The sequence below is a fragment of the Musa acuminata genome, chromosome BXJ3-1 (genome assembly GCF_036884655.1).
Source record: "Musa acuminata AAA Group cultivar baxijiao chromosome BXJ3-1, Cavendish_Baxijiao_AAA, whole genome shotgun sequence".
In the NCBI taxonomy this organism is placed as follows: Eukaryota; Viridiplantae; Streptophyta; class Magnoliopsida; order Zingiberales; family Musaceae; genus Musa; species Musa acuminata.
The window spans coordinates 8724879-8748695 of record NC_088349.1 but is presented as its reverse complement, the minus strand read 5'-3'; the positions used below and the strand labels follow the sequence as shown (position 1 = coordinate 8748695).

The following is a 23817-nucleotide window of genomic DNA, read 5'->3' as shown; positions in this document are numbered from 1 at the left end:
TGATGCAACAGTCCTGTTGCTGTGCTAACATTCTAAGTGTTTGCATCAACGTCTCCCTCACTAATCTATTCTGAGTATGGCACCGGGCTGCGGAATGCTGAGCGAGTCAGGGAACGATCTTTATCTCCTCCTCCGTCGGCTTCCTCTACACCACCTGCTTCCCAAACTGATGAATGGGTCCGACCGCCCCCATGGTGATCCATCAGATGCACTCACGGAGCATATCCACGGCGGGCAGGAAGGACATGATCACATTCGGCTTTTGGCTTCTGTTATCGATTCATTTGCTGGGCTACCTACCGATGGGTCTCTTACTTCCAAGAACAAGAATAAAGACTGCCACCTTTTTGCCTGCTTGCCGTTTCCTTTTATTCCGGCTTTATCTTTTTGAACCGCTTAATTACGTCTGTAGGACTCCGCTACGCTCACAGCTTTCTCCAAAAGCTGAGGTCTCCTCAACGGAGGAGGAGATGATATGACTGTTGCTCCACGGCGAGCTCACCTACAAGTCACCATCTCTCGTTATAATTAGACTGAGGTTAATACGATTTAATGCCATCTCAATCCACTCGGAACAAGCAACCTCATATATCATGCTCACACTTGAACTCAAACCTAAGACTTACATACTTATACAACAACGTACTAACCAATGCAAACATCTATGACAAGAATTTGAACTATTTCTCAATTTATCCATGTCATCCTTGCCCAGAGCTATCTATCCAATGAGACACGGTAACCTCACCTTCAACGTCTTTCAAAAATTCCTGATAGATCTTTTATTCATTTTGACTTATCAATCAATAGGTCGATACAAATTAAGAGGCACTTCAATTGACCAACCAAAACTAGCTGCCATGTGAAGCAAATTAAAGGACTACCAAAGTTGTGATCACTACTTTTAACCCAGCATTGGGTGCTGAGAGAAGTTAATTGTATCTGAGAGACGAACGACACATAAATAAAATCTACTGAGAAATCTTTCAAGCGTCGATGCAATTAAAATGACAATTCCCTATGCAATCACATTTTATTCCTATCTATGCACTTCATATCATTCCAAAATATTCATGATGTTCCGAAAACAACCAGAGAGATTGACATATAAACTTAAAACGCTCTACTATGCAGCAATCTGACCATTTTAACTAATCTACATTGCAACCATTTATAGCCAAAAATTAGAAGATAGCGTGAAAATACATTTAAGATAACATGGTTTAGACCATGGAAAACAGCACAAACTAATTGGATGTCACTACTCATCATGGTAACTATGATAAAATGTATAATATATTCGAGTAAAACATCTAACCGTATAATGTCAACGTTAGCTATTATCATGGTTGGAAGTAGATTATGATCCAGAGTAACTAGAACATGACTGCATAGGAAAGAGGAAAAGTTCTCAACATACCTGGAAAAGTTGGCCATAAATGTCACTTCCCCCGGGAGTAGCACTGCCAGTTTGTAATCTGGAATTCATGTTTACTCGAGATGTTTCATTTACAGAAAATAAAAGTTAGGTCAATTGAAGTCCGATGTTGATAATCTTAGACTGAAAAAACCAAACATTCAAGGTCAACTATCATCATTTAGATCAACACTAACAAATAAATTACACAACACCCTAACATGAAACTAATCTGTCTAATATCATCACATACAATCAGTAACAGCACATATTACAAATAGGTTTCTATATCAACTCTCTGTAAGTGTTAGATCAACCTGATGCAACTGAACCACATCTGCAAGCACAAGAACACCAAACATTATTTCTTTTCACAATTGTTGATTTAATGAAAACTGAAGAACACCTTTGAAGCAACTATAGGCTCAATTATGAACAAAGCTTATGCATGTTCTTAGTCTAGAAAACAATGACAGACAAAGTTAAAAGAAAAGTGATAATGCTATGACTACACGTTGCTTCCCACAGTAACTTGAGTGATCACTCGAGATTGAGAAACAAGTTACTACATTTAAGTCCTGTTAATCCCGTCTATCGAATTAAATAAAACTATATAATGTATAAGCAAACCACACCGTGAACATCTCATCCTGGGAGAAAGTGACAGGATAAAGAAAGCAGAGTGTTTAATGCATAAAGCACCATGATATATAGTTCAGGCAGGCAATAGAAAGGATGATAACTCATATAAAACCATCAGTTCAGCTAAAAGCTGGAGATAAAAGTTGAAGCAAATTTATCATGATTGAATACAACAAATAGCCTCAAGCCTGTGTGTAAACAAACACAAAGATTTCTATAAGAAATAATAAACTGCAAAACAGCTTTGGACACAATGAAAAAAAGTACAGCATACAACAGGTTTGTTTCACACCCTCGAACAACAATCTGCATCACACGTCAAAGATCATTGTAGTGACATGGTCAAGCATGATATAGAAGAAGAAAAAGGAAGAAGAGCAAACAGATGATGCCCTTCCACCAGAGAGGAACAGAAGAGATGGTAAAGGAGAGAAAGAGGTACTCACCATGTGCCATCTGCTGCCATTGAACTTGAAATATTTACGGATTCAAGTCTCAACAGCATTTTGGGAGGGGAGAGAGAAAGAAGTTTGATTTGAGTCTAATCGAAAAGATATGACAAAAAATAAAAGAGATAAAAGAAATAATTAGATAAAATATTTTATGCAAAGAAAATACATAATATATACATGTATGTAGATGACCCAAGCGGACCATGACCAGAGGCGATAATCCAACTGACATAATCATCTTGCTAACAAGGACAAGCAGCAGCTCCCAACTATATGGGAAAGTTGTACTGCATGTCGAATATGTACAATAACAACGATCTCCTTCCAGTGCTTATCGAAGATATCTGTACCATATCTCCATGCCAATACCACATACCATATCCTTAACCCCGGTAACTATGGTGCGACACATGGAAAACATATGCTGAGAAATGATTTTGAGGAACAAGCATGTGTTAGAGGTACATAATCAGGTCAACATGTTACAAGCTTCAATATAACAAAAGCTTTAAACTTCTGGACATCTTGATATAATTCTCGACACCAATAAAAAGAATCAGAAGATATTACTAAACAACATATGATATTCTTATCAGAAAGGAATTATTTACAATAGGCAAGGATTATTTAAACTTTAAGATTAAAGTCCCGTGGTAACCTTAGTCATGGTTAAAAATAATGGTTTGGTATATACCAATCAGTATTTATTTGTTGGATCAAGTACTAGTGATGGATCAGACAGTTCCAGATCACTCAGTTTATCACTTCCTTATTATTCTTTTCGATGATACAGGAAGTCATCCGTTGGCATACTGCTCAGTAACTTGATATCACACTAACCGGTCAGGTTGTTCTAACTATCAGGCTGTTGTAAGTGGCACCAGACTGATATTTAGAACCTTGATCTTAGTTACATTTAATTTAGATCACTTTCACAAAAGAAATTTTTAAAATGAGGAATACTGAATGAAATAAAGTATAAAAGAGACAAGCAACAAACATGGATCCAAGCATCTAAGTTCATCAGAAGTTTGCAATTAACTGAAAATTATACACCCATTAAAGTTTGATGTAGTATGGAAGGAAAACCTCTGATAATATATCATTTTGCAACATAAAAAGAACTTAATCACATAGGATTAGTGCATCTTCAGGGTAAAGATACAAATTAATTTCAAACATCTCTAACACTAATCTTGTAAGCATTATGACAAAGACTACAACTAGTGTGGGAAGGCTGAAATTTGAGGGTTTAACTGATTTCATGTTAGCATGATGAGCACAATATATTTGCAACCTCAAAAATAGTTAAGGACGAACTCAATGTATAAGGCTCAATATTTGCAGCTCCCACCAATAAGTTGTTGGGATAGGATAAATATACACAATTTTACCCTTACATAGAATGTAAGATCATTTTTGTCATTCCAACTCTGATCTCAGGATATAGAGGAGCAACCTTAGCATTGTACCAAACCTTACCCTCTATAACATTAGAAAGCAGTACTCTAGAAAATGTTGAACAATATCGACTATGCTATTTGTCACAACATACTCAAGTTGTTTCTCGTATATTAGATGCTAATCATCACCAGCATCAGGCAAGCCTTCAATTCCTAAAAAATTCTAAAATGGAAAAGCTCAAAGTGTGAAGGCTTTATTGAAATGGCGGGTAAATAAAATAAATATGACTCACCCATACAACATCAAATATGTTGTTCTATAGATAGGCAACATATTAAAAAGGACGCAAAAGGAATGACGAAGGCACATATCATCTAACCAGTTACTCGATCGTATCATGACTTCTTAAATAAATGGTTTGCCAGCATGTCAGATATCCCTGAAATAGGAAGGCTCTCACAACCAAACAGTTCTTGAAGCTTGGAATCACATAGAATAGACATGTTTGAAGAATCCTACAAGTAAAAGCAGAAAACTTAGTTTAAAAGGATAATGATATGTTTCTAATCAAGATATATAGATGATAAAAGCAGATGCAGTAAAAGTAAACAAGAAAATAGAAATGGAATTACATAAGATATCAACATCTGTAAATATTAAAGAATAGTGAGAATCTTGTCAGATCATTGTTCATTTAGAAATTAGAGTTGTAATTTGATGCTGTCATGTCTTTTACAGGTAACTGAGAGGGTTGACTGTCAGAGGTATGTACATTTAAATAGAAAGAAACCAACAGCCTTTAACTCGGAAGACAAACTGCAGTTTACACATATAAATAACCACCACTGAATTGGCTTAGACAGTGATCAACCAAACAACAAATTCTCATGACAAACTCTTGATGACCCATCTTTGAATTCCGAGTACAAACACATAAATATTCTCAAATCCCACAAATATCTTATATTACATAGTTTTAGATCGGTTGATCATGATTGGCTGGTCATAACTCTAATCTAGGTGTATAGACCAAAATACCATCCCCAAATCCCCACAAACACTTTTTTTCCTTATCATTAACATCACTGGAAATCTTATTGGAAATTGATCAATCCATCAAACACCTGGCTGACTAAAACAACTCCGTCTGGATCTTGTCCAATGGTGATCCATTTGGCATACATCAGATATAGCAAGAAAAAGAAGAGAAAGAACGCAAAGAATAATATGGAGATAAGGAAGGAGAAAGAAGAGAAAGCGGAGAGAGCGCAACGACACAGTGTGTGCCAGACTTCTGTTTCAACCCTTATTTGGTGCTCTCACCAATCAGAAAGGACAACTGTCTGCAGTCTGCTTTAGGTGAGAATATGTTCATGCAAAAGAAAAGCCACAGAAATAGGAAAAGTGAAAGGAGAAAGGAGAGAGTACGCCAGGTAATGGAAGTCAATAGAAAGCATATGTATTAACTTAATGGCAAAGGAAATGAAAAATGCACCTTAAATTTCTACGGCTTTGATAAATTACAAAGCAAGAAGGCTAAAGAACTACATCAAAGTTGTAATGAACTGGCATGCACTTATAGTAGAACATAAATTTTGCAAACTAGACCTAGAATTCTTATTAACAGATCTCAAAAGTTATATATTTCACACTTACATCTTTGCCTTCTTTTACTTACTTTCTTTTACTGTCCCAACTCCCTATTCCAAGATCTATTTTCTTGACAGTCCTGATCTGTTCTTACTGGTCTCAATCCCAAGCACTAGGGTCAATCCCAGTCCCACTAACCTCGATGTTTCTTCAAAAAGTAATGTTGTTGGTCATCACTGAAGTAATAAAATAAAATTAGGTAAACATATAACTAAAAGCATTTTCATCCATTTAAAATTTAATTGGATTGTTAATGAGTTCTCAAGCTTGTTTTGATCCATTAGTATGTGAAGATATGCTACTGATGTTAACATCTATTGTTATGGTAGTCATTGTTCCCAATCTTGGAAACTGAATCCACAGATGAGGGCACAGAAAATGACTCTGGCCACAGGTTCCTGATCTTCATCAGATTTAGGGATAGGTATTAAAAAAAAGACTCCCAACCTATCCTTGGAGTTAAAATACTTGTCCATACTATTGGCAAGAATTAGACAATTGGAGCATGATGATCTACAATAAAAATGATCCAGTGAACCGGATCCATCCTGTTATCAAACAGGAGAATGGTTCCACCCAAACCAACTTCTTATTCATTAATATTTTTTGAAATGAAGCATTTATGACCCTGACAACTGAGCAGTTTCACCCAAACCAACTGAAGCATTTATCACACTAGAAACCTTGTCAGTATAATATCCATCATTACAAGAAATTATAAGCATCTCTTACAAAATAAAGTAATTTCACAAGAGACTGATCTTCAGAGACCAAAATAGTAGAGACTAATAATATAATGAGACAACATGAATTGATTGCCACACATTAGCATTTCATGTAATAACAAGAAAAACTTCACAAATAATACCCAAGAAGTATCATCCAAGTATACCCAGAATTTTTGGGATTTAAATATACCCTAACTATCATATCCAGTATGTATTGACCAACCACAACTTATGTCTGAAGTCTGAACTGTATATGTTTAATGGCAATGGCAATGCGCATGGCAACAAACACTCTGTCTTTTGCACAAAAGATATAAGGTCAAAATGGGATCCTCTGACACATGTTAATAGTTTGTTTTCATTAATTATTAAATAATAATATGATATTACTTGCTGTTCAAAAATAACATATACTGGTAGCAGAGAAATACATTGTAAAACAGTGAAAGCTGTTGAACTAAACAAAAATGCCATAATTAACATAGTCAAAGTAGGACATCATAGAGACATAGTGAAAAAGGGAGGAAAATCAGCGTAATAATGGAAGATAAAAAAATTAAATTAAAGACCTGAAAACAAGGATCCAAATGCATGATTATAAGATATTTTATTGATCTTTGTTGTAAAAAGTTAAATGCCAATATTGTACTCATTGCTGGAACTTACTTCCAGCTGGTTGGCTTTTATGTAATCCCATATACGACTCAAAGCCTCAGATTGGAGCATTTCTCGTTCATCACTTCCAAAAAACTTGACCAATGCATCAGAAATAAACAGAGGGTATTCATCAGAAGCAGGTTCGGTAACTTCAGTTGCAGCAACATCGGCAGCCTTTAGCTTTTTGGGTTCAGGACCTGTATCCTCTGCAAAATAAGTAGATTTAAATTCATTCAGGTCATCATGACATACAAGCATGCTTAAGCACATGAGATGATTGACATACTTGGATCATCAAGTGGAATAATATGCTTAGCTAACAGCTTGTTCATTTTAAACATGTCAGTACTGTCAGTCTCAAACACCCGTCGTAGTTCATCATTGCAGATAATCTTCCTCTTGTTGTTAGGATCTTGGAGATTATTTTGCCGGATGTAAGCCCATAGCTGCTTTACAATCTGAACAGAGATATGTGCAATTAGTATTCCACACATAGATCAAAGCAATTTGTTACACACATCAAAGTGTTGATTGAAAATAGAACCTGAGTTCTTGACATTGCTGCCTCGCCAACAATGGGCTGGAGTTCAGGTGAAACACCACAAACTTTATTTAGACCTCCAGGACCACCTCTTCTTTTAGCTCTAGGTGGAGCACTGCACCAAAGATTAAATATTAGTAAGAAACACAAACATCACAAAGATGCATATTTCTTGGCATAGAAAGTTAGCAGATGCATTAATTATCAACAAATGAAAAAAAAATATCCTTCATTATGGGAAATCAAACAACATCCAGAGAATGAAGTTCGTGCTTAGTTGATTTACCAACATATTCAGAAAAGATAAAATCCCAACTTTAATCGTACACGACAGGATTTATGCATAAGATTTCTTTCTTTTCAAATTGATCAAATATATCAACCTAAGTAATTGTAAGCCTATTTATTCCAAGTGATGAAACTTCATTCAGTATTTTCATTGAAGTTTCGTGAAATTTAAGTATAACTTATCCTAGGGAGGGAACAAGGTTATATATGTTATTCATTATCTAGGTTTTAGCAACTATTTCACTTTCTGTTCCTTTAGGTGCACCATGTTGTAGTCAATCTCCTTCCCGTCCTATCTCCATGCCATCCAAGAGGCCAATCTGCTTCTGTTATGGAACTGGCTGCAGTGTACATAGCCAATCTGCTTCTATTGTGGAATTGGCTGCAAATGCACATCCAGAGGCTAATGGACTAGTAGACCTTGACCTCAATGTTCTGCATTATCTAGGTTCTGGCATCTACATTTTTGTTCCTTCTAAGTCCACCATGTTATGGCCAAGCTCTTTCCCATCAAACCAACAGGCCAAACATTATGGGATTGGTTGCAAGTTGCAAGCGTATATTCAAATAGCCAATCCTCTTTTGTTATGGGATTGGCTGCAAGTGTACATCCAGAAGCTAAAGGACTATGTAGACCTTGTTCTTGAGTTGTGATTGTACATGCATACAATAAGCAAGATTCGCTGATTTTCCAACATTAAAAATTTTGGAAGAACAACAATATTTCTCTATCACAAACAAATTTACTATGATATTTAAACCTGCATTCAGTGACGAATATGGCGTTTCAACTCTACCTCTTCTGCGCTTGTGCAAGCCAAGAAAAGAGATGAAGCTAAAAAGAATAACGAGTCAAAAAAATCAGAAGATTGATGATAACCACAAATCTACATGCCTTACCAAGGAAATGGTAAAATATGGATGTTAGAAAGTTAAACATAGCCTCATCAGAGACAAATAAAATATTATTACATAATTTCAATATGGCCAAACCGACATCAATGCACTCCAAAAGGAAAAAAAGAGGAGGTAAAAAGAGCCACTGGCTTATGTCTGGTTTTATGGTTTTGTTTCCAGGATTCTTATTGCAAGATTAATGACATGTGAGCCTAGTAGATAGTTCACAAAGGGATGTCCTGTTCCAGGAGATGTTGAAGTAACACTTAACAAAAATGCAAACTAGGCAGCAATCACCTTCTAGTAGATGTTAAAGCAACACTCTCAACTCCATTTAGTTCATTCACCACGAAGAAAGAAGAAGCTTCTAGTCCATACATTCACTTGTTGATCATGCACTATTTTTTCATTTTCGGGTACTCTTGTATAATCTTGGATCAATTTAAACATTAACTTGAAAATGAGAAATTAAATTACCTAAACTAATTCACTTAAGCCTAATTAGTTTCATGAGTTTCGAGAAAAACTCTAATTTGTGGCGTTAAACCTAAAACCCAAATATCGAATTAATCCTTTTGAGTTCCTTTTTTCTACTAAAGCCACCTGAAAGCTTAAATACAAGCTCGTGCTGGGAAAGAAAAATGAGGAATGTTTTTTGGAAGACGCAACCACAGCACAAACTAAGAACCAAATGCTTGATACGAAACCCTCGTCTAAGAGGGATGGGATGCGTTCTAAGCATAAAGACGGCACCTTTCCTTCGGTGCGCCCACAGCCCCAGTCACAGGCGCAGGACGAACAGCAGTGGTGACCCCCTGTGGCGCCTGGTGGAGCTGCTGCTGAAGGTGATACGCCGCCACGACGGCAGCAGCGGGAAGTGGTGGGGGCGGGGGGTACTGGAAGGCGACGCCGGGGTGGTGCTGGTGGGGAAAGGGGACGGGGGCTGCGACGCCGGCTGAGGAGGCGGGCTGGTGAGGGGGGATCTGTTGCTGGAGGGGGAGTTGGTGGAGGAGAACGTAGGGGTTATGGGAAGCCGGCAGCTGGGAATGAGGAGGATGAGCATGAGAAGGGGCCGGGGGGCGGGAGGGGCCGAGGAGGAGTTCGATCTGGTCGCGGATGAAGGCGGCCTTGTGGGAGAGATCGAGTCCTAGCTTGGCCTCGACCTGGCGGACGACGCCGGTGAGGGATGCGGCGCCGGCGGCGGGGTCAGACTGCCGGAGGACGGACTCAACGCAGCTGGCGATCTCCTGGTCCGATACCATGGCGATGGCGGGCCCAACACCATCTAACGCCGACTCCACAGACGGAGACACAAACAAAAACTCAAATCGCCCGCCCCTTCTCTCTCTCTCTCTCTCTCTCTCTCTCTCTTTCTTACCTCCCTCTTCTGTCTCTCTATCTCTCTCTTAGGTCTCTCTTTAGAATAGTGCGGAGAACTCATAATGACCAAAACGCCCTCCAGAAGGGCTTTTTGGGAATTAAAATAAGAGCCACGTGATCCGCACGCGACCTTAGCCCGTCCCCCCAGCTCACTGCCCTCGGAAGCCTCGCCTGATGATTGGCTGGGCAGCTTAGGCCCACCGGTAGGGCCCAGCCCACCGCCAGAACGCATGGGATTCCCCTCCAACCATGCCTTTAAACTATACCGTGAATTCCCATGTCAGTCGGTACTAGCGCACTCAAACTTGGGTTGGGACGCGGAAGACGTGGGAGGAGCTTCGACATTGCAATTTCCATCAATGGAAGCAGCGGATCCACGTCACCCCAGCGAGGTATATTACGAATGGATCGAACTTTTATACTAAGTCACGTGATACGCACGCAACCGTACCCATCCCCGCGCACAGCGCCCTCGGAAACCTCGCCGGATGATTGGCTGGCAGATGAGCCCCTCTGATGGGGTCCAGGCCCGACAGCCGGCCCATTCTGGGATCCCCTCCAACCATGCCTTTACACAGCACCGTGAAATTCCCGTTTCGGCGCTAGCTCGCTCGATCACGGGATGGAGGGACGCGGAAGACGGGATGCGCTTCGAGAATGCAATTTCCAACCGTGTAAACAGTGGATCCCACTCACCCCAACAAGTAAATTACTAATTGATCGAACTTTAAACCTGATTAGGTATTAATAATTCCTTAATGACAATGAATAAGATATTCATGAGATTTTAATTTACTTTAACTCGGATAATTATATAGTTAACTAAACTTTTCGTTTCAGATCGATTGATAATATTTATATTTATTTTAAATAAGTTGAATAGACGTGCATACCTAAAAAAAATTCAATCCACTAATATTTTTAAATATAATCAAATATTAATTATGGTAGTGTACAAATGAAATTCTAGACATAATAAGGATTAAAATGTTTTCTACACATTTTACATTTGGTTTAGAGACAAATCACATCAATCATTAATGCAAAGAAGGGTGAAAATATTATATTATTTTAAGATCAAATGAGGTGTCAAATAGTCGTTGGAAAGTAATATTTGGATCTTGCATATTTTGATTGTTTTGATTGTTTGAACTAAGAAAATGATTAAGATTCAATTGATATTCGTTCTAAATTCATCTCAGGTTTGCGATACACCAAACTTGCAAAAAGTAAGTTGAGGGTATACTTTGATCACTTTTATAAGCGACTTAGGGGACGATTATACTTAGAAACATCAACTGCAAAAGGGGTGGAGGCATAGCATAATGTTTATTGCACTTAAAACTCATATTGGTTGACTGTGTCGATCATAAGGTTTGGACGATCGATCGTTCAACCACGTGTCACTCATGACAATTATATATCTTCAGATGCTACGTGTTGGTCACATGTCTTTTGATGATTGACTAGTCAACCATGTGTAGTCATGCAATAATAATGTATTTCATATCATTTCTTATGTATCGTATAGAAATATTATAAGTTTATAGAGACATCTATAAATATGATAGAATCAAAGAGTTATAAGCTAAACCCCTTTTTGTCTGTCACTTTTATTCTTTTCTCCATCTCTCATCCTTAGCCAGCAGCTTGGGGTGTGTGCATAACAAGAACGGTAGATCACTTCTTGATCCTGTGATGTACATGAAAAGAAGGTCTGTGTAGCAATTTGAGGAGCATCTTCGCAGCCCCTGTCATGTGAGTGACCGCTAGAGAGGAGGATAGTTGACATCATTCATCATCTCTCATAGATATGTAGGTTTTTAGGAATATATAATCTCCCTATCTAACACATCTTTTTTATATGCGTAGTTTTTTATTTGACTAGTCTTTGCACATCAATCTTCGCACGACGATGGAACCTTCTTTTCTTACGAAAAATTATGGGATTGTGTTTTCTATTCTTCCATTGCACATATGATGCTGCCCTAGATTTCCCAACAGAACGAAGCCATTAAGTGTGGCCCAAGATCGCCACCCGTGTGGCATCCATCCTCGCACCACCATCCCTCTCACTCCCTCCAGTGTCATCGTTGACTCGCCAAGTGCTCATAGGAAGCGGACCCCACTCTTCTCCAGCCATGTCGTAATCCTATTGATTTGGGCCTTTGTCAACGTGTACTAACTCTTGAAGCAAATGTACACCAGCCATAGCAGACACACGCCTCCTCCGTCGAGGAGCATTTGTCACCAAACATAGTTAAGGATGGAAATGACGAATGAATAAAAGATGACATATGGAATGCCGAGATCAGTGGCGAGATAGTAGGTCCAATTGATGAAGAAGTTGGAGAGGAAATGAGACCAGGAGATGATGCCAGGGCGGAGGAAGGAGAGGGCATGGATGAGAGCAGTAACAGAGTTGTCATGGGAAAGGTGGTGGACGTGCTCAACGTCGGGTCAAGGGTGGAGAAGGAGAAGGGAAGAACGAGGAGGGAGACGAAAGCGATAGTGGCGATGAAGTGGTTGAGGAGGCGGAGGGCGACGATCGCTTAACATTAGGGACCAAGGGGTAGGGGGAGGGGTCTACCACCACATACGCCAACAACATTATCGTTCAACGTTAAAATTATCTTTTTACCTTTTTATTTTCATGTTTTATCGATAAAATCTAATATTGTTATGATAAATGGACATAATTATTCCACTTCCATAATTATATCACTGTAACTTTTTAAAATATAAAGATGAAAATACTAAAGATAATAACATAGTTAACCTATATTTGTAAATTAAGACATATTTTCTCAACATAAATTTAAAATATTTTCTCAACAACACCATAACATTTGTGAAGAAGTCCAAGTCGATGAACACAATTCTCAATATAGGTGATTTCTAAGCTGGTCTTATTTCCATATCAAAATTAGGTAATCAAAAGGCAAAAAGGGTTAGTATGTGTTTAAGGATATTAAATTAGTGTCTACTTGCAAACAGTCTATATCAAGTCAAAATTTACTCACATGAGCTAAACTAATTGTGAATGGTGGATGTGGATTGTATGACACCTTTCTCTTCCAAAGCTCATGCATGTGAACAATGTGGATAAGATTTCTTCATGGACTTCATGAGGTTGACCTACTCCATTTCTATCCATTCCAATTTAAGATTCTAATTGCTAGACTTTAATTGTGGATTAGACAAAAAAGAATTTCTTTTTTATATACGTATCCTTATAAAGTGTAGAAATAGCATATATATATATATATATATATATATATATATATATATATATATATATATATATATATATATATATATATATATATATATATATATCTAATGATTAACTTTAGATAATAACATAAATTAACTAATGGTTAACTTTGGAATACCTATAATTTTAACTATTTGTTAGGGCAAAGATGAAGTGATTGATATGTCGATGTTACTTGTCAACTAGTTGACTCTATTATAACCAACACGATCGAGCTATTGGTTTAACAAATCGACTCTACATAATCGACACATGAGTTCCACGAGAAATATGCATTGGCCTCATATAACTAAGACATCATTTCTACAAAGAGGACATGTTAGCTCCATGTAGCCAACCAATGGGCTTCATGTGATTGACATGATGGAGTACTTCGTTAATCATTTATTATCACTTCAACATCTTATTGACCATCTTTAAAGAAAAATTAATTGGATGATGCTCAATTAATACCATATAAAAGATAATTATATAATCCCATATTCAGGCTGATGGTAGTTATGATCGAACTTCAAACTCCCATTAATATATAAACTACATAATAAATGAGTGTAAATAATTCGAAACACCCATTATAAAAGGGGGTGCACAAACATGTCATAAGAGATTGAACATCTGATCTATCCGGTGTCGACCCAGCTTCAAAAGGACATTGTCAGAAGTACCCTAACATAGTTTTACAAGATTCATATCGTGAAAGGAACTAGATTAGCTCCAAATCAACTTATGGATAATCAAAATCTACCCTAACACTATCAAAAGAATACATATATGTATATTTATCGTTACAAAGTTTATAAATATTATATATATACATATATATAAATAAAAATAATTAATAAGGCTTAATATCAATATATAAGATTCAATCTGACCCAACCCGATCCGAATCGTAATTTGGTGGATAATTTTGTCCAAGACAAGAAAAACAAATATGTATATAATTTCATGAACCAGAGGGTGTTTTCTGAAATATTGTTGATCAAGAAGCGACGGAGTCCTGTCTGGATTTGGGGCAGCCAACAAAAGAGAAGGGCCAAAAGGGTGAGAGAGAGAGGGAGAGAGAGAGAGAGAGAGAGAGAGGGTTGGGGAGGAGAGAGTGATAAGGCGAGCTGAAGGAGCGGAGGCGTACGGGAGCATTACGCCCTCCAAGAAACCTTACCTCCTTCCTGATCCGAAGCTCAAACTCGCTGCATAAATCGCTTCTCGATCAGCCGCGCCTTCCCCTTTCCTCACCCGCCCCCCTTCAGAGGGAAACAATTCAGGTTGGTTCTCCTATAAGCCGCGATTCGCGTGGCGTTTATCGGTTTCTGCTCGATCGGTGTTCCGTAATCTGATGGTTTTGTTGTGTTTGCTGTGGATTTGTCGGTCGATGGAAGAAAATTTCTTCGGTTCTTGGTGTATTCAGCCTCGGCGTGTGCCGTTTCTTTGTTGGTGATGAATTGTGTATTAAATCAACAGTAGGAATTACTGATCGTACATGTCATGGACAGTCCATGGATGTGCATCCTTAGTTCTAGAAAATGTATGGCTTCTGTAATAGTCATCTGCTCGATCAAGATTTGTTTTAGGGTTTCGCATCTGATGTGGAATAATTGTCTGTGTAATCGTGGGCAGTAAGTTTCCGTGCATGAGAAGTAGATCCAAGTGTTCTGGAACCGATTGATGTGAGGCTAGGATTTCTCTTCACATTTTCTGAGTATTTCCTTTTTTGTAGCTTGCAAGTGTCTTCAGTATGATACATCTTGTTACTTGAGTCCAAGATGTGATATCAGTACACTCCACCATCTTTAAACAGACAGAAACACTTAAAACATGAAGCATGTGAATCAAGAAGTCTGACTGATTAGAGGCTCACAGAACCGAGATTTGAAATTTTGTGATGGAAACTAAGCTAAGATTTTCTTATTTATTGTGAGTAGACTAAAATCTTGTGCATCTGTTGCTTAAGTTTCTTAAATTTTAATTTTTAAGTGTATTTCAGGTAGAACTTGGTATACGCTGACAGAAGCTAAACCCTAGCTAATGTCTATACATGGTTGCATCAACCGGGTTATGAATGACAGCGGAGAAGATGAGGAGGGACCTATTACTTTTAAGAGGTCAAACTCTTCATCGAAACAAGTTCGGTCGAGCTCCGCTTCAAGGAAGACAGCTCCTCAGAAGCATGATGGTTTGTGTCTTGAATCTAGTCAAATTGCTTATGACTCTCGATTGCAAAATAATCAAATGTTTCCTACAGCAAAGGCGACAATTGAGAAGCCTTTTGTTTCAAGCTCAAGTTCACATTCTTCAATACCTGCCCTGACAAAACATTCTTCCAATTGTAAATCAACAACCAGTCATGTAAAACCACAACATCAAGATGAATCAATTGCTGAAGTTCAGAATTCAGATGATTCGGATGATGATAAACCATTGAGCCATAGACTCAATTCAGCTTCTGTGGCAGTTCAGAAGAAATTTTTTATGGACTCTGAAAAGATACTCAAACATTCTTCAGATCATTATTTTGCAAAAAATAACACAAATAAGATGATTGTGGACAAGCCAATCATTAGAAATGAGGAATCTAATGATTCTGATGACAATAAACCATTGAGCTCCAAGATTTCTTCTATAGCAGCGTGCAGTACAGGTGGCCCCTCACATGTTGTGAAGTTACCTCAATCTGCGAAACCCACTTCACATCCATCTATGAAAGTGAATTCAAACATCAAGGAAGATTCAGATGATTCAGAAGATGAAAAACCACTTATCTCTAGGTTTCAGTCGAAGGTCTTTGGTGGTTCATCTGTGAAAAATCCAGACTCATATCAGAAGTCTCTGTCTCCAAAGTTGAAGTTTAATGCTTCTAGCAAGAAGGAAGCCAGCAAAGAAATTAGGCCCCCCAAAGGTGGTCAAAAGCGTGCTCTAGGTGATACTAAGACTTCAGATTCTTCATCAATTAAGAAAGTAAAGGTTTCTGAAACCTCTTTTCTTGTGAACGTTAAAAATGAAGTTGCTGTAAAGAAAGAGGTAAAAGAAGATGATAATGATCACATACCAATTGCACAAAGAATGAAAAAGTCAGTCTCTTCTAACAGCACATCAACGACCAAGAATTTGTTAAAAAAGACTTCATCATTCAAGAAAGATAGCAAGCAAATGAAGAAGAAAATGAAGGATTCTAAATTTTCAAAGACCTTGAAGGTGCCTCCTGGATCTGGTGGGGGCCAGAAATGGACTACCTTGGAGCACAATGGTGTTATTTTTCCCCCTCCATACAAGCCTCATGGGGTTAAAATGCTCTATAATGGACAGCCAGTTGATTTGACTCCTGAACAAGAGGAGGTTAGGTTTAACAGATGTTTGCATTACTTGTATAATTCTAGCATTTGTTCTCGTCTTTCATTTTTTTCTGCTACTTTCAGAATAGACCAGTAGCCTTTAAATTTGATGACTTACAAATTTAAAACTTTTTTCTTTGACTTCTGAATCTCTCTGGTTGCAGGTTGCAACAATGTTTGCTGTTATGAAGGACACAGAGTATGCCACCAAAAAACAATTTATTGAGAACTTCATGTATGATTGGCGGCAAATACTTGGTAAGAACCACATCATTAAGAAATTTGAGCTCTGTGACTTCACTCCAATCTATGAGTGGCATCTAAGGGAGAAGGAAAAGAAGAAGCAGATGAGTGGAGAGGTAAAATAACACTGCAATCATTCATGTACTCTGTTGTGATTTGTTGAAATAAATGCTGATATACGTGTTCGGATATCTTGGGGTGAATCACCTATGCCCATAATGATGTGCCAGTTAAATTATTCAGTTGCATAAAATTGTTGTCAGAAACTGGAAAGGATTATTACTTATGAACTGAACTTTATCTTTCTGCTGATGGACTTCACATTCTGAAGCAATACTGTTTCAAATTTTGATTCACAATTACTACATAGCAAATGCATATGATAGTTGTAAGTGGACTCACGTGTTCTTAGGAACTATTATTATTTATAATCTTAGATTTATTTATGATAGGAACATTGTGTGGCACATGGATCATTTTGTGGTCATTGCTATAGTTTAGAAAAAATTGATATTTTGGGATAGACTCACTTGTCATTAATTGATTTTGCTTCTTGAATGTAATGATCTGTGGCATTTTCTTTTCATCTCCTGTTTCAAATTTATCATATCATCATACTCAGCAGGAGTTGCTGATTTTATACCTATGCTTCTGATGCAGGAGAAGAAGGCCTTGAAAGAAGAAAAAATGAAGCAAGAAGAGAAATACATGTGGGCTATTGTTGATGGTGTGAAAGAGAAGGTTAATTCTAAGTTCTGACTTCAAATTTATTTTTCTTATTAGTGTCTTGATTTTATTTGCAATGTGACGCTAATAGCTAACATGGCCTGTGATGTATAGCCTGTAATTGAATCGATAGGGAATGCTGTTAAAATTTTCAAAACTTAATTTGCTTTCAGAATTTTTACCTTTGGCTTAAATGTTACTATTTCTTATTGTTTTGGCAGTAATGAACATATGCATGTAATTTTGTCTCAAATCTAGAGCTTATGAGTTCTTTGTGTTATAGACATTTTTCATCAGGCTTTAAACATGCTATTTACTGCCAAGTGGGTGCTTCGTTGCTAGACACTGAATGCCAGAAGTCTTTGTTACCAAAAAGTTTCTCAACAAAAAAGTCTTTCTTTGAGTTGTTATTTTGAACATCTCTTTGTTGTTTCGGTAATCAATTAACTCATACATAGTGCAAGATATCTTTCTTCATCAATGCTACCACCATATGATATGCTTTCACCTTAGGTTAGTCTGACTTTTGGTATTGTACCTTTGTTATGGTGATGCGTATTGTAAAATTTTGGTGCCAAATCCTTGTCTTTAATTTATTATGCTGAGAACTAACAAGTAGGTCTGTTTTAGGTTGGGAATTTCAGAGTTGAACCACCAGGACTGTTTCGAGGCCGAGGAGAGCACCCAAAGGTTCATTTCTCATCATTATTATGTTGGAATTTGATTGTTGTTAGCTGCTTGGCAGCATTAATTTATATATCAAAATTATCCTGTCATTTGTCTTGTGCTGAAATACTGTTGTTTGATGTAACTTTAGATGGGAAAGCTGAAAAAGAGAATTCGGCCAAGAGATATTACAATTAATATTGGAAAAAATGCACCGATACCAGAATGTCCAATACCTGGTGAGAGGTAATGCAACCTGACAGGACAAAGGTTGGAGTGTGGTAGTCTATACTAGTTCAGGCTTGTTAGTAAAAATTGTGAAAATAGACTCAAATTAGTAATTGGCATACAAATGTCAGCATTTGAGTTACCTTTTTCAGGTGGAAAGAAGTGAAGCATGATAACACTGTTACATGGCTGGCATTTTGGAATGATCCCATAAATCCAAAAGAGTTCAAGTATGTCTTTTTGGCGGCAAGCAGTTCATTGAAAGGGCAAAGTGACAAAGAGAAATATGAGAAAGCCAGACGGTTGACGGTAATATTGCTTGTTTTTGATTCGGAAGTGATAGCATGTTTGAATTGTGACCAGTATATGTTGCTTCTTAGGCCACACATGGAGAAAGGTTAGGTTTTGTTGATAATCATCGTTCATTGGTTTGTAATATGCCATTTGTTTTGCAGGATTGTATACAAAATATTCGTGCAAACTATACAAGGGATTTTTCCAGTAAAGATCCAACGAAGAGGCAAATAGCAGTAGCCACATACCTTATTGATAAACTAGCACTTAGGGCTGGAAATGAAAAGGTGCTTATTCAGTGATAAATTTCCATGGTTTCATCCTACATTTATTCTGCACTGTGGTTTATATATATTCTGCTAGTTTCTAAGTCTTCCCTATTTCCCAATTATATCAATTATCAGGTTAACTTGCAAGTTGTGGTGCTCGAAACTAGACTACTTAATATAAATCTTTTACCCCTTAACATATGAATGTTAATTGCAATGCAAATTTTGTTAACAAGTTGTGTTGATAATTAGGTAGATTAGCTTCGTGATTACTGGAATACTACCTGACAATTGAATGACCGAGGAAGCTAGTAACTCTGATTTTGCACTATAGACATAATGGTTGGGACATGTGAACATGATCTCCAAGTTTATGTTGAAGTGTTCCTGTTTGTTGTTACCTCAGTCTATTGAGTAGTCACTTCTTTTGATCAAGTAGCTTTATTGCACATTGCAGTTTGGGTGAATGTCTGATTTCATGTTAATGATTCTGATTAATCTTTTCTCCTTCTTATATTTGATATTGTCAGGCTAAGTTTGTTAGCCTGTTTTAAATATACATGCTTGTACCCTCGTACAATTCTATTCTCTGGTTTTCTTCTGCTGTGCCTTGTAGACTTCCTCTAACCATGATATATTTATGTTGAATGAACTGTGTCATTGTTCTTTGTTCACCTAAAGCCGGAGCATTAAATTTCTAGTAGAACTATGCCAGAAACGCCCATCCTCCAAAATTCAGGAGGATTGGACTTGAAGATCCTTAAAGCAAAGATCAAAATATTGCTGCTGTATATTTTTTAATTGCTTTTGCAAATTGTTTTTTTTCAGTTTACTAAATTATACTAAGGTCCTGATTTTTGGAAGTCCATGATAAAAAGTTGGGGAAATTTTTTCCCTTCCCATTTTTATGTTGTTTAAGTTGGTTGTACTTCTTGTAGTCTTATCATTTCAGTCTGTGTGACACTTTACCTAGTATTGAGCTCTTCTTTTAGATCTTGTTGCAGCTAATGAAATGCTCACATCAGGGTTGCATACAAACATAATCTTGTACATACATATAACACATAAAATGTAGACACATGTTTATGTATATACATATATACATGCTTAGTTCATGTGTACATGATGCCATGGTTTAAAATGCCTATTGTTTTGCCTTATGAATCTATCTACAGGATGATGATGAGGCTGATACTGTTGGTTGCTGCACTTTAAAGGTGGAGAATGTTGAGTTGGTCCCTCCCAATATGTTAAAGGTAGAATGCCTAGAATTAGACACTTCTATTGATTCATTCCTTGAATGGTTTTAACTTTTTAATTTCTCCAGTTCGACTTCCTAGGTAAAGATTCTATTCGATATTTGAACACCGTTGAGGTTGAATTGCCTGTCTATAAAGCGATTGGAGAATTCCAAACTGGTGAGAGGTGACTACTTATTTTTCAGTTCATTTAATCTCTCTGTAACCAATATGTTTAGCACTAACTGTGCGTCTAATTTATTAGCTAAAAAGAGTGGTGGAGGTAGAAAGGGTAAGGGTGATGATCTCTTTGACTTGCTGGACACGAGCAAACTCAATGCACATTTGAAGGAACTCATGCCTGGTCTCACTGCCAAAGTCTTCCGAACATACAATGCTTCTATTACGTTGGATGATATAGTAAGCATGAAGCTGATGTTTGTTCTTCTTTTGCTAAGTTTCTATTACCTTAGATGATATGGTAACCATGAAGCTGATGTTTGTACTTTTCCTTAGCAAGACCTGCTTTGTTTTCTTGGTCCATGTTGACTGTAAGTTGTACTTCCATTTTCAAGTTCTGAAGAATGATGCTCATGCGGTGGTGTGCCTTCACAAACATAAATTTTAACTTGATTTACCAACTTGATACTGTATCTTCTGTGAAGATTTAATCTTTATAACCACTCATTGTGAATTTAAGTTTAAAGCCAGATCAAACTACTTCCAGGTGATGCTACATCACTGCAGATACAAAATATGGACATGTTTATTTTGATACTTCATTTGACAATGTCATCACTGTATTTATAATCCTACTGCCTAGTGAAAAATAGCTATGGAGCTTTTACTTTGTCTGAACTGATTTTTCCATGATATGACAGTTGAATAAAGAAACCAAGGATGGCACACTTCCTGAAAAAATTGCTGTATATCAGCATGCCAACAAAGAGGTAAAATCAGCAACTTGTTGTATCCATTCAACTGTTGTTGCAGCTGAGTCATGATCATTGTTGCTGTATTCTTTTACAATACAGGTTGCAATTATATGTAATCACCAGCGCAGTGTCTCAAAGTCCCATGAAAGTCAGATGTCAAGGTTGAATGAGAAGATAAATGACCTAAAGGTTTTTTGTTTCTCTAATTTCTGTATATTGTTCCCTTGTTGATTTCTTTATGTAGTTTTATCCATGGTTTGCTTTACTGGTCCATATCGGTATATCAATCGGCTGTTGGTATGGTACGCACCAAGCTATACCGACACATAGGACATAGGAGCGTACCAACGTACCACTCGTACTGGTCCGCTATCGGGCTGGTACATACCGTTCGTACCGAACGGTATACTATGGTACGGCAAACGTTGGTTTTCTCATGGAACACAATTGTTTTATTTATGTGCTACAAACAGGCCCAGAGAGACGAGTTGAATATGGATTTGAATAGGGCTAGGAAAGGGAAACCTCCACTTAAAGATAAAGAAGGGAAGACGAAGAAGAACTTGTCCCCTGATGTGTAATAAACTTATCCTGAATAATCTTCAGTTCAAAATTTCTTTTGAGATGTCTATGATCTGATGCATTTCAAATTACAGGATAGAAAAGAAGCTTGTGCAGGTTGATGCAAAGATAGAGAAAATGGAGTTGGATAAAAGAATAAAAGAGGATCTCAAGACAGTTGCACTAGGGACATCAAAGATTAACTACCTTGATCCTAGAATATCAGTTGCATGGTGCAAGCGCCATGAAGTACCCATCGAGAAGGTATCACATCTCCTGTTTCTCTTTCTGAAAAGTCTTGGTCTAAGCTTTTGAACTGAAGCATTTATGAAGTATATTCTTCGTTATCAGCTTCTGCAGTATTATTATCAACTTGTGTCAATATTTTATCCCCTGAAAGCTCATTCATTAGATATCTAATTCGTGGCATGTTTTTGTTTCCAGATATTCAACAAGTCGCTGCTTGCAAAATTCGCCTGGGCAATGGATGTAGATCCCGACTTCAGATTCTAATGCATCATTCATTGGCATGATTAATTTCATTAAGAGAACAATTCCGAACCATTCAGTTGTTTAAATTGAAGGAAATTCCAATCCTGTTTCTAATTTCTCCAAAGCCTCGTTGAAAAACCTTCAATAGAAACTTATATGTACCATGACACAAGACAGTAGAGAACTTGAATTCTTGTTTCATTATGTACATTAAAATGTCCACATTATTGAGCTCTCAGTCCTTTAGTCCCTAAATTTGGAGCTAGGGTTGTTGTATTGACTTATATGAACTTTGATAATCTATCTTTGGCAACTTGAGTTTTATGCTTGATTTATTGGTCCACAGTTTTTTGTTACAATGTTCATCCCTTGGGATGCCAAGATTTGATTCTTTTGTTTCACCAAGTTTACTGATGCCACTTTAACTTGCACAACAGTAGGTGTATCATCTTGATTGGAGTTGTATTCCTACACAGAGCTATCGGATCTTTCAATCAAAATTTATTCACCCATATCTTTTATGTTTGCTTTCATGGGATGCAGGTGATTATGGAAGCCCTACTATAGAAGAGACCCTCTGCCACAGGTACTAAGATCCCTAATTCCTGAACTCCCAAGCTCACATCTCCTTTTGTATCTGCATCATTTCCTCTTCAGAGTACATCCGTGAGCTTGCTTTATACAGGTTTCTTATGCATTTTTTTTGTCATTTATGTACGTTCTGGATGCTTCCTCTATTTTGCAGGACTTAATTTGCAGTACTTTGGTCTATTCCACCGGGATAGTGGCAACATTAGCTTCTGTTCATCTGAGAGGTGTATTTTCCTTTATCGGGTAAGAAAAAACTAATGTCCAAAGAGCTTTACCAGACGGCTGATACTTGTGCAGCAGTAGAACTTTTCTGATACTTCTTCACTGTTATCAGTTTAATCTCAGAATTACTTAGTCAAATCTCAGACAAAGAGCTAGGATTCTACTACAAACTTTAGCAATTAATCTTGAACTCACATAGTCCGACTTTTATTGTTCCATGGGTAAACCAAAACCATGCTGATCACTGTTGAACTCCATCAACTAAATCATGCTGATAAGATACTCAACACTGCAGTCCATAACAGACAAAACATGGTCAACTCTTCACATTGCTGGATCCAAGGCATGCCTCTTCTCTTAGGTCACTTCAGCCTACAATTCCTAGTTTCCTACAATTTGATCTACGCACACTACATACTGATACCAGGATCTTAGATATGTATTCTCCTTGAACATCACAACATGCAATAGACCAGTTATTTGTCTTTTTGATGCTTAGAATGGACCTAAACACAAGTAGCTCTGGGTTTTCTTATTCTCTTAGGATTGATAGGTAGGCCGGCTGTATTCCACAAATCCCGTTCCTCATCAATAAGCATGGTTTACGCAGGAAAACTCCATCATACATGCAACTGGGTCGAGCATAATTTCGTACTTTAATAGTCTTAATTACTTTTCTTATATATGTTT

General features: G+C 37.4%; 2 protein-coding genes across 5 annotated transcripts; one reads left to right on the top strand and one right to left on the bottom strand.

Annotated features, from left to right (window-relative positions):
- Nucleotides 1-1525: 1525 nt before the first annotated feature.
- On the bottom strand, nucleotides 1526-10071 carry LOC103993495 (formin-like protein 18). Of its 2 annotated transcripts, none has more exons than XR_672356.3 (6): nucleotides 9430-10071; nucleotides 7495-7606; nucleotides 7237-7408; nucleotides 6960-7156; nucleotides 4208-4430; nucleotides 1526-1754 (listed from the first exon to the last, which is right to left on the bottom strand). XR_672356.3 is itself a non-coding variant. In XM_009413586.3 (6 exons), exons 1-5 carry the CDS (start codon nucleotides 9936-9938, stop codon nucleotides 4311-4313), a joined length of 1110 nt encoding a protein of 369 aa, XP_009411861.2. In that variant the 5' UTR covers nucleotides 9939-10071; the 3' UTR covers nucleotides 1526-1754; nucleotides 4295-4310. The 2 variants fall into 2 exon arrangements, 1 of the variants encoding a protein (XP_009411861.2); XM_009413586.3 differs by having other exon boundaries at nucleotides 4295-4430.
- Nucleotides 10072-14340: 4269 nt separating this feature from the next.
- On the top strand, nucleotides 14341-23197 carry LOC103993508 (DNA topoisomerase 1 beta). 3 transcript variants are annotated; one of them, XM_065135990.1, is made up of 19 exons: nucleotides 14341-14598; nucleotides 15318-15506; nucleotides 15576-16666; nucleotides 16827-17021; nucleotides 17566-17646; nucleotides 18262-18321; nucleotides 18449-18543; nucleotides 18678-18834; nucleotides 18981-19106; nucleotides 20264-20344; nucleotides 20416-20506; nucleotides 20592-20746; nucleotides 21208-21276; nucleotides 21361-21450; nucleotides 21735-21838; nucleotides 21918-22086; nucleotides 22267-22311; nucleotides 22858-22900; nucleotides 23060-23197. In XM_065135990.1, the coding sequence occupies exons 2-18, from the start codon at nucleotides 15359-15361 to the stop codon at nucleotides 22879-22881; spliced, it is 2781 nt and encodes a 926-aa protein (XP_064992062.1). In that variant the 5' UTR covers nucleotides 14341-14598; nucleotides 15318-15358; the 3' UTR covers nucleotides 22882-22900; nucleotides 23060-23197. The 3 variants fall into 3 exon arrangements, with proteins under 3 accessions (XP_064992062.1, XP_009411876.2, XP_064992063.1); XM_009413601.3 differs by lacking the exons at nucleotides 22858-22900; nucleotides 23060-23197 and having other exon boundaries at nucleotides 22267-22645; XM_065135991.1 differs by lacking the exons at nucleotides 14341-14598; nucleotides 15318-15506; nucleotides 15576-16666; ... (7 more) ...; nucleotides 22858-22900; nucleotides 23060-23197 and having other exon boundaries at nucleotides 20416-20513; nucleotides 22267-22645.
- The last annotated feature ends 620 nt before the right edge of the window (nucleotides 23198-23817 follow it).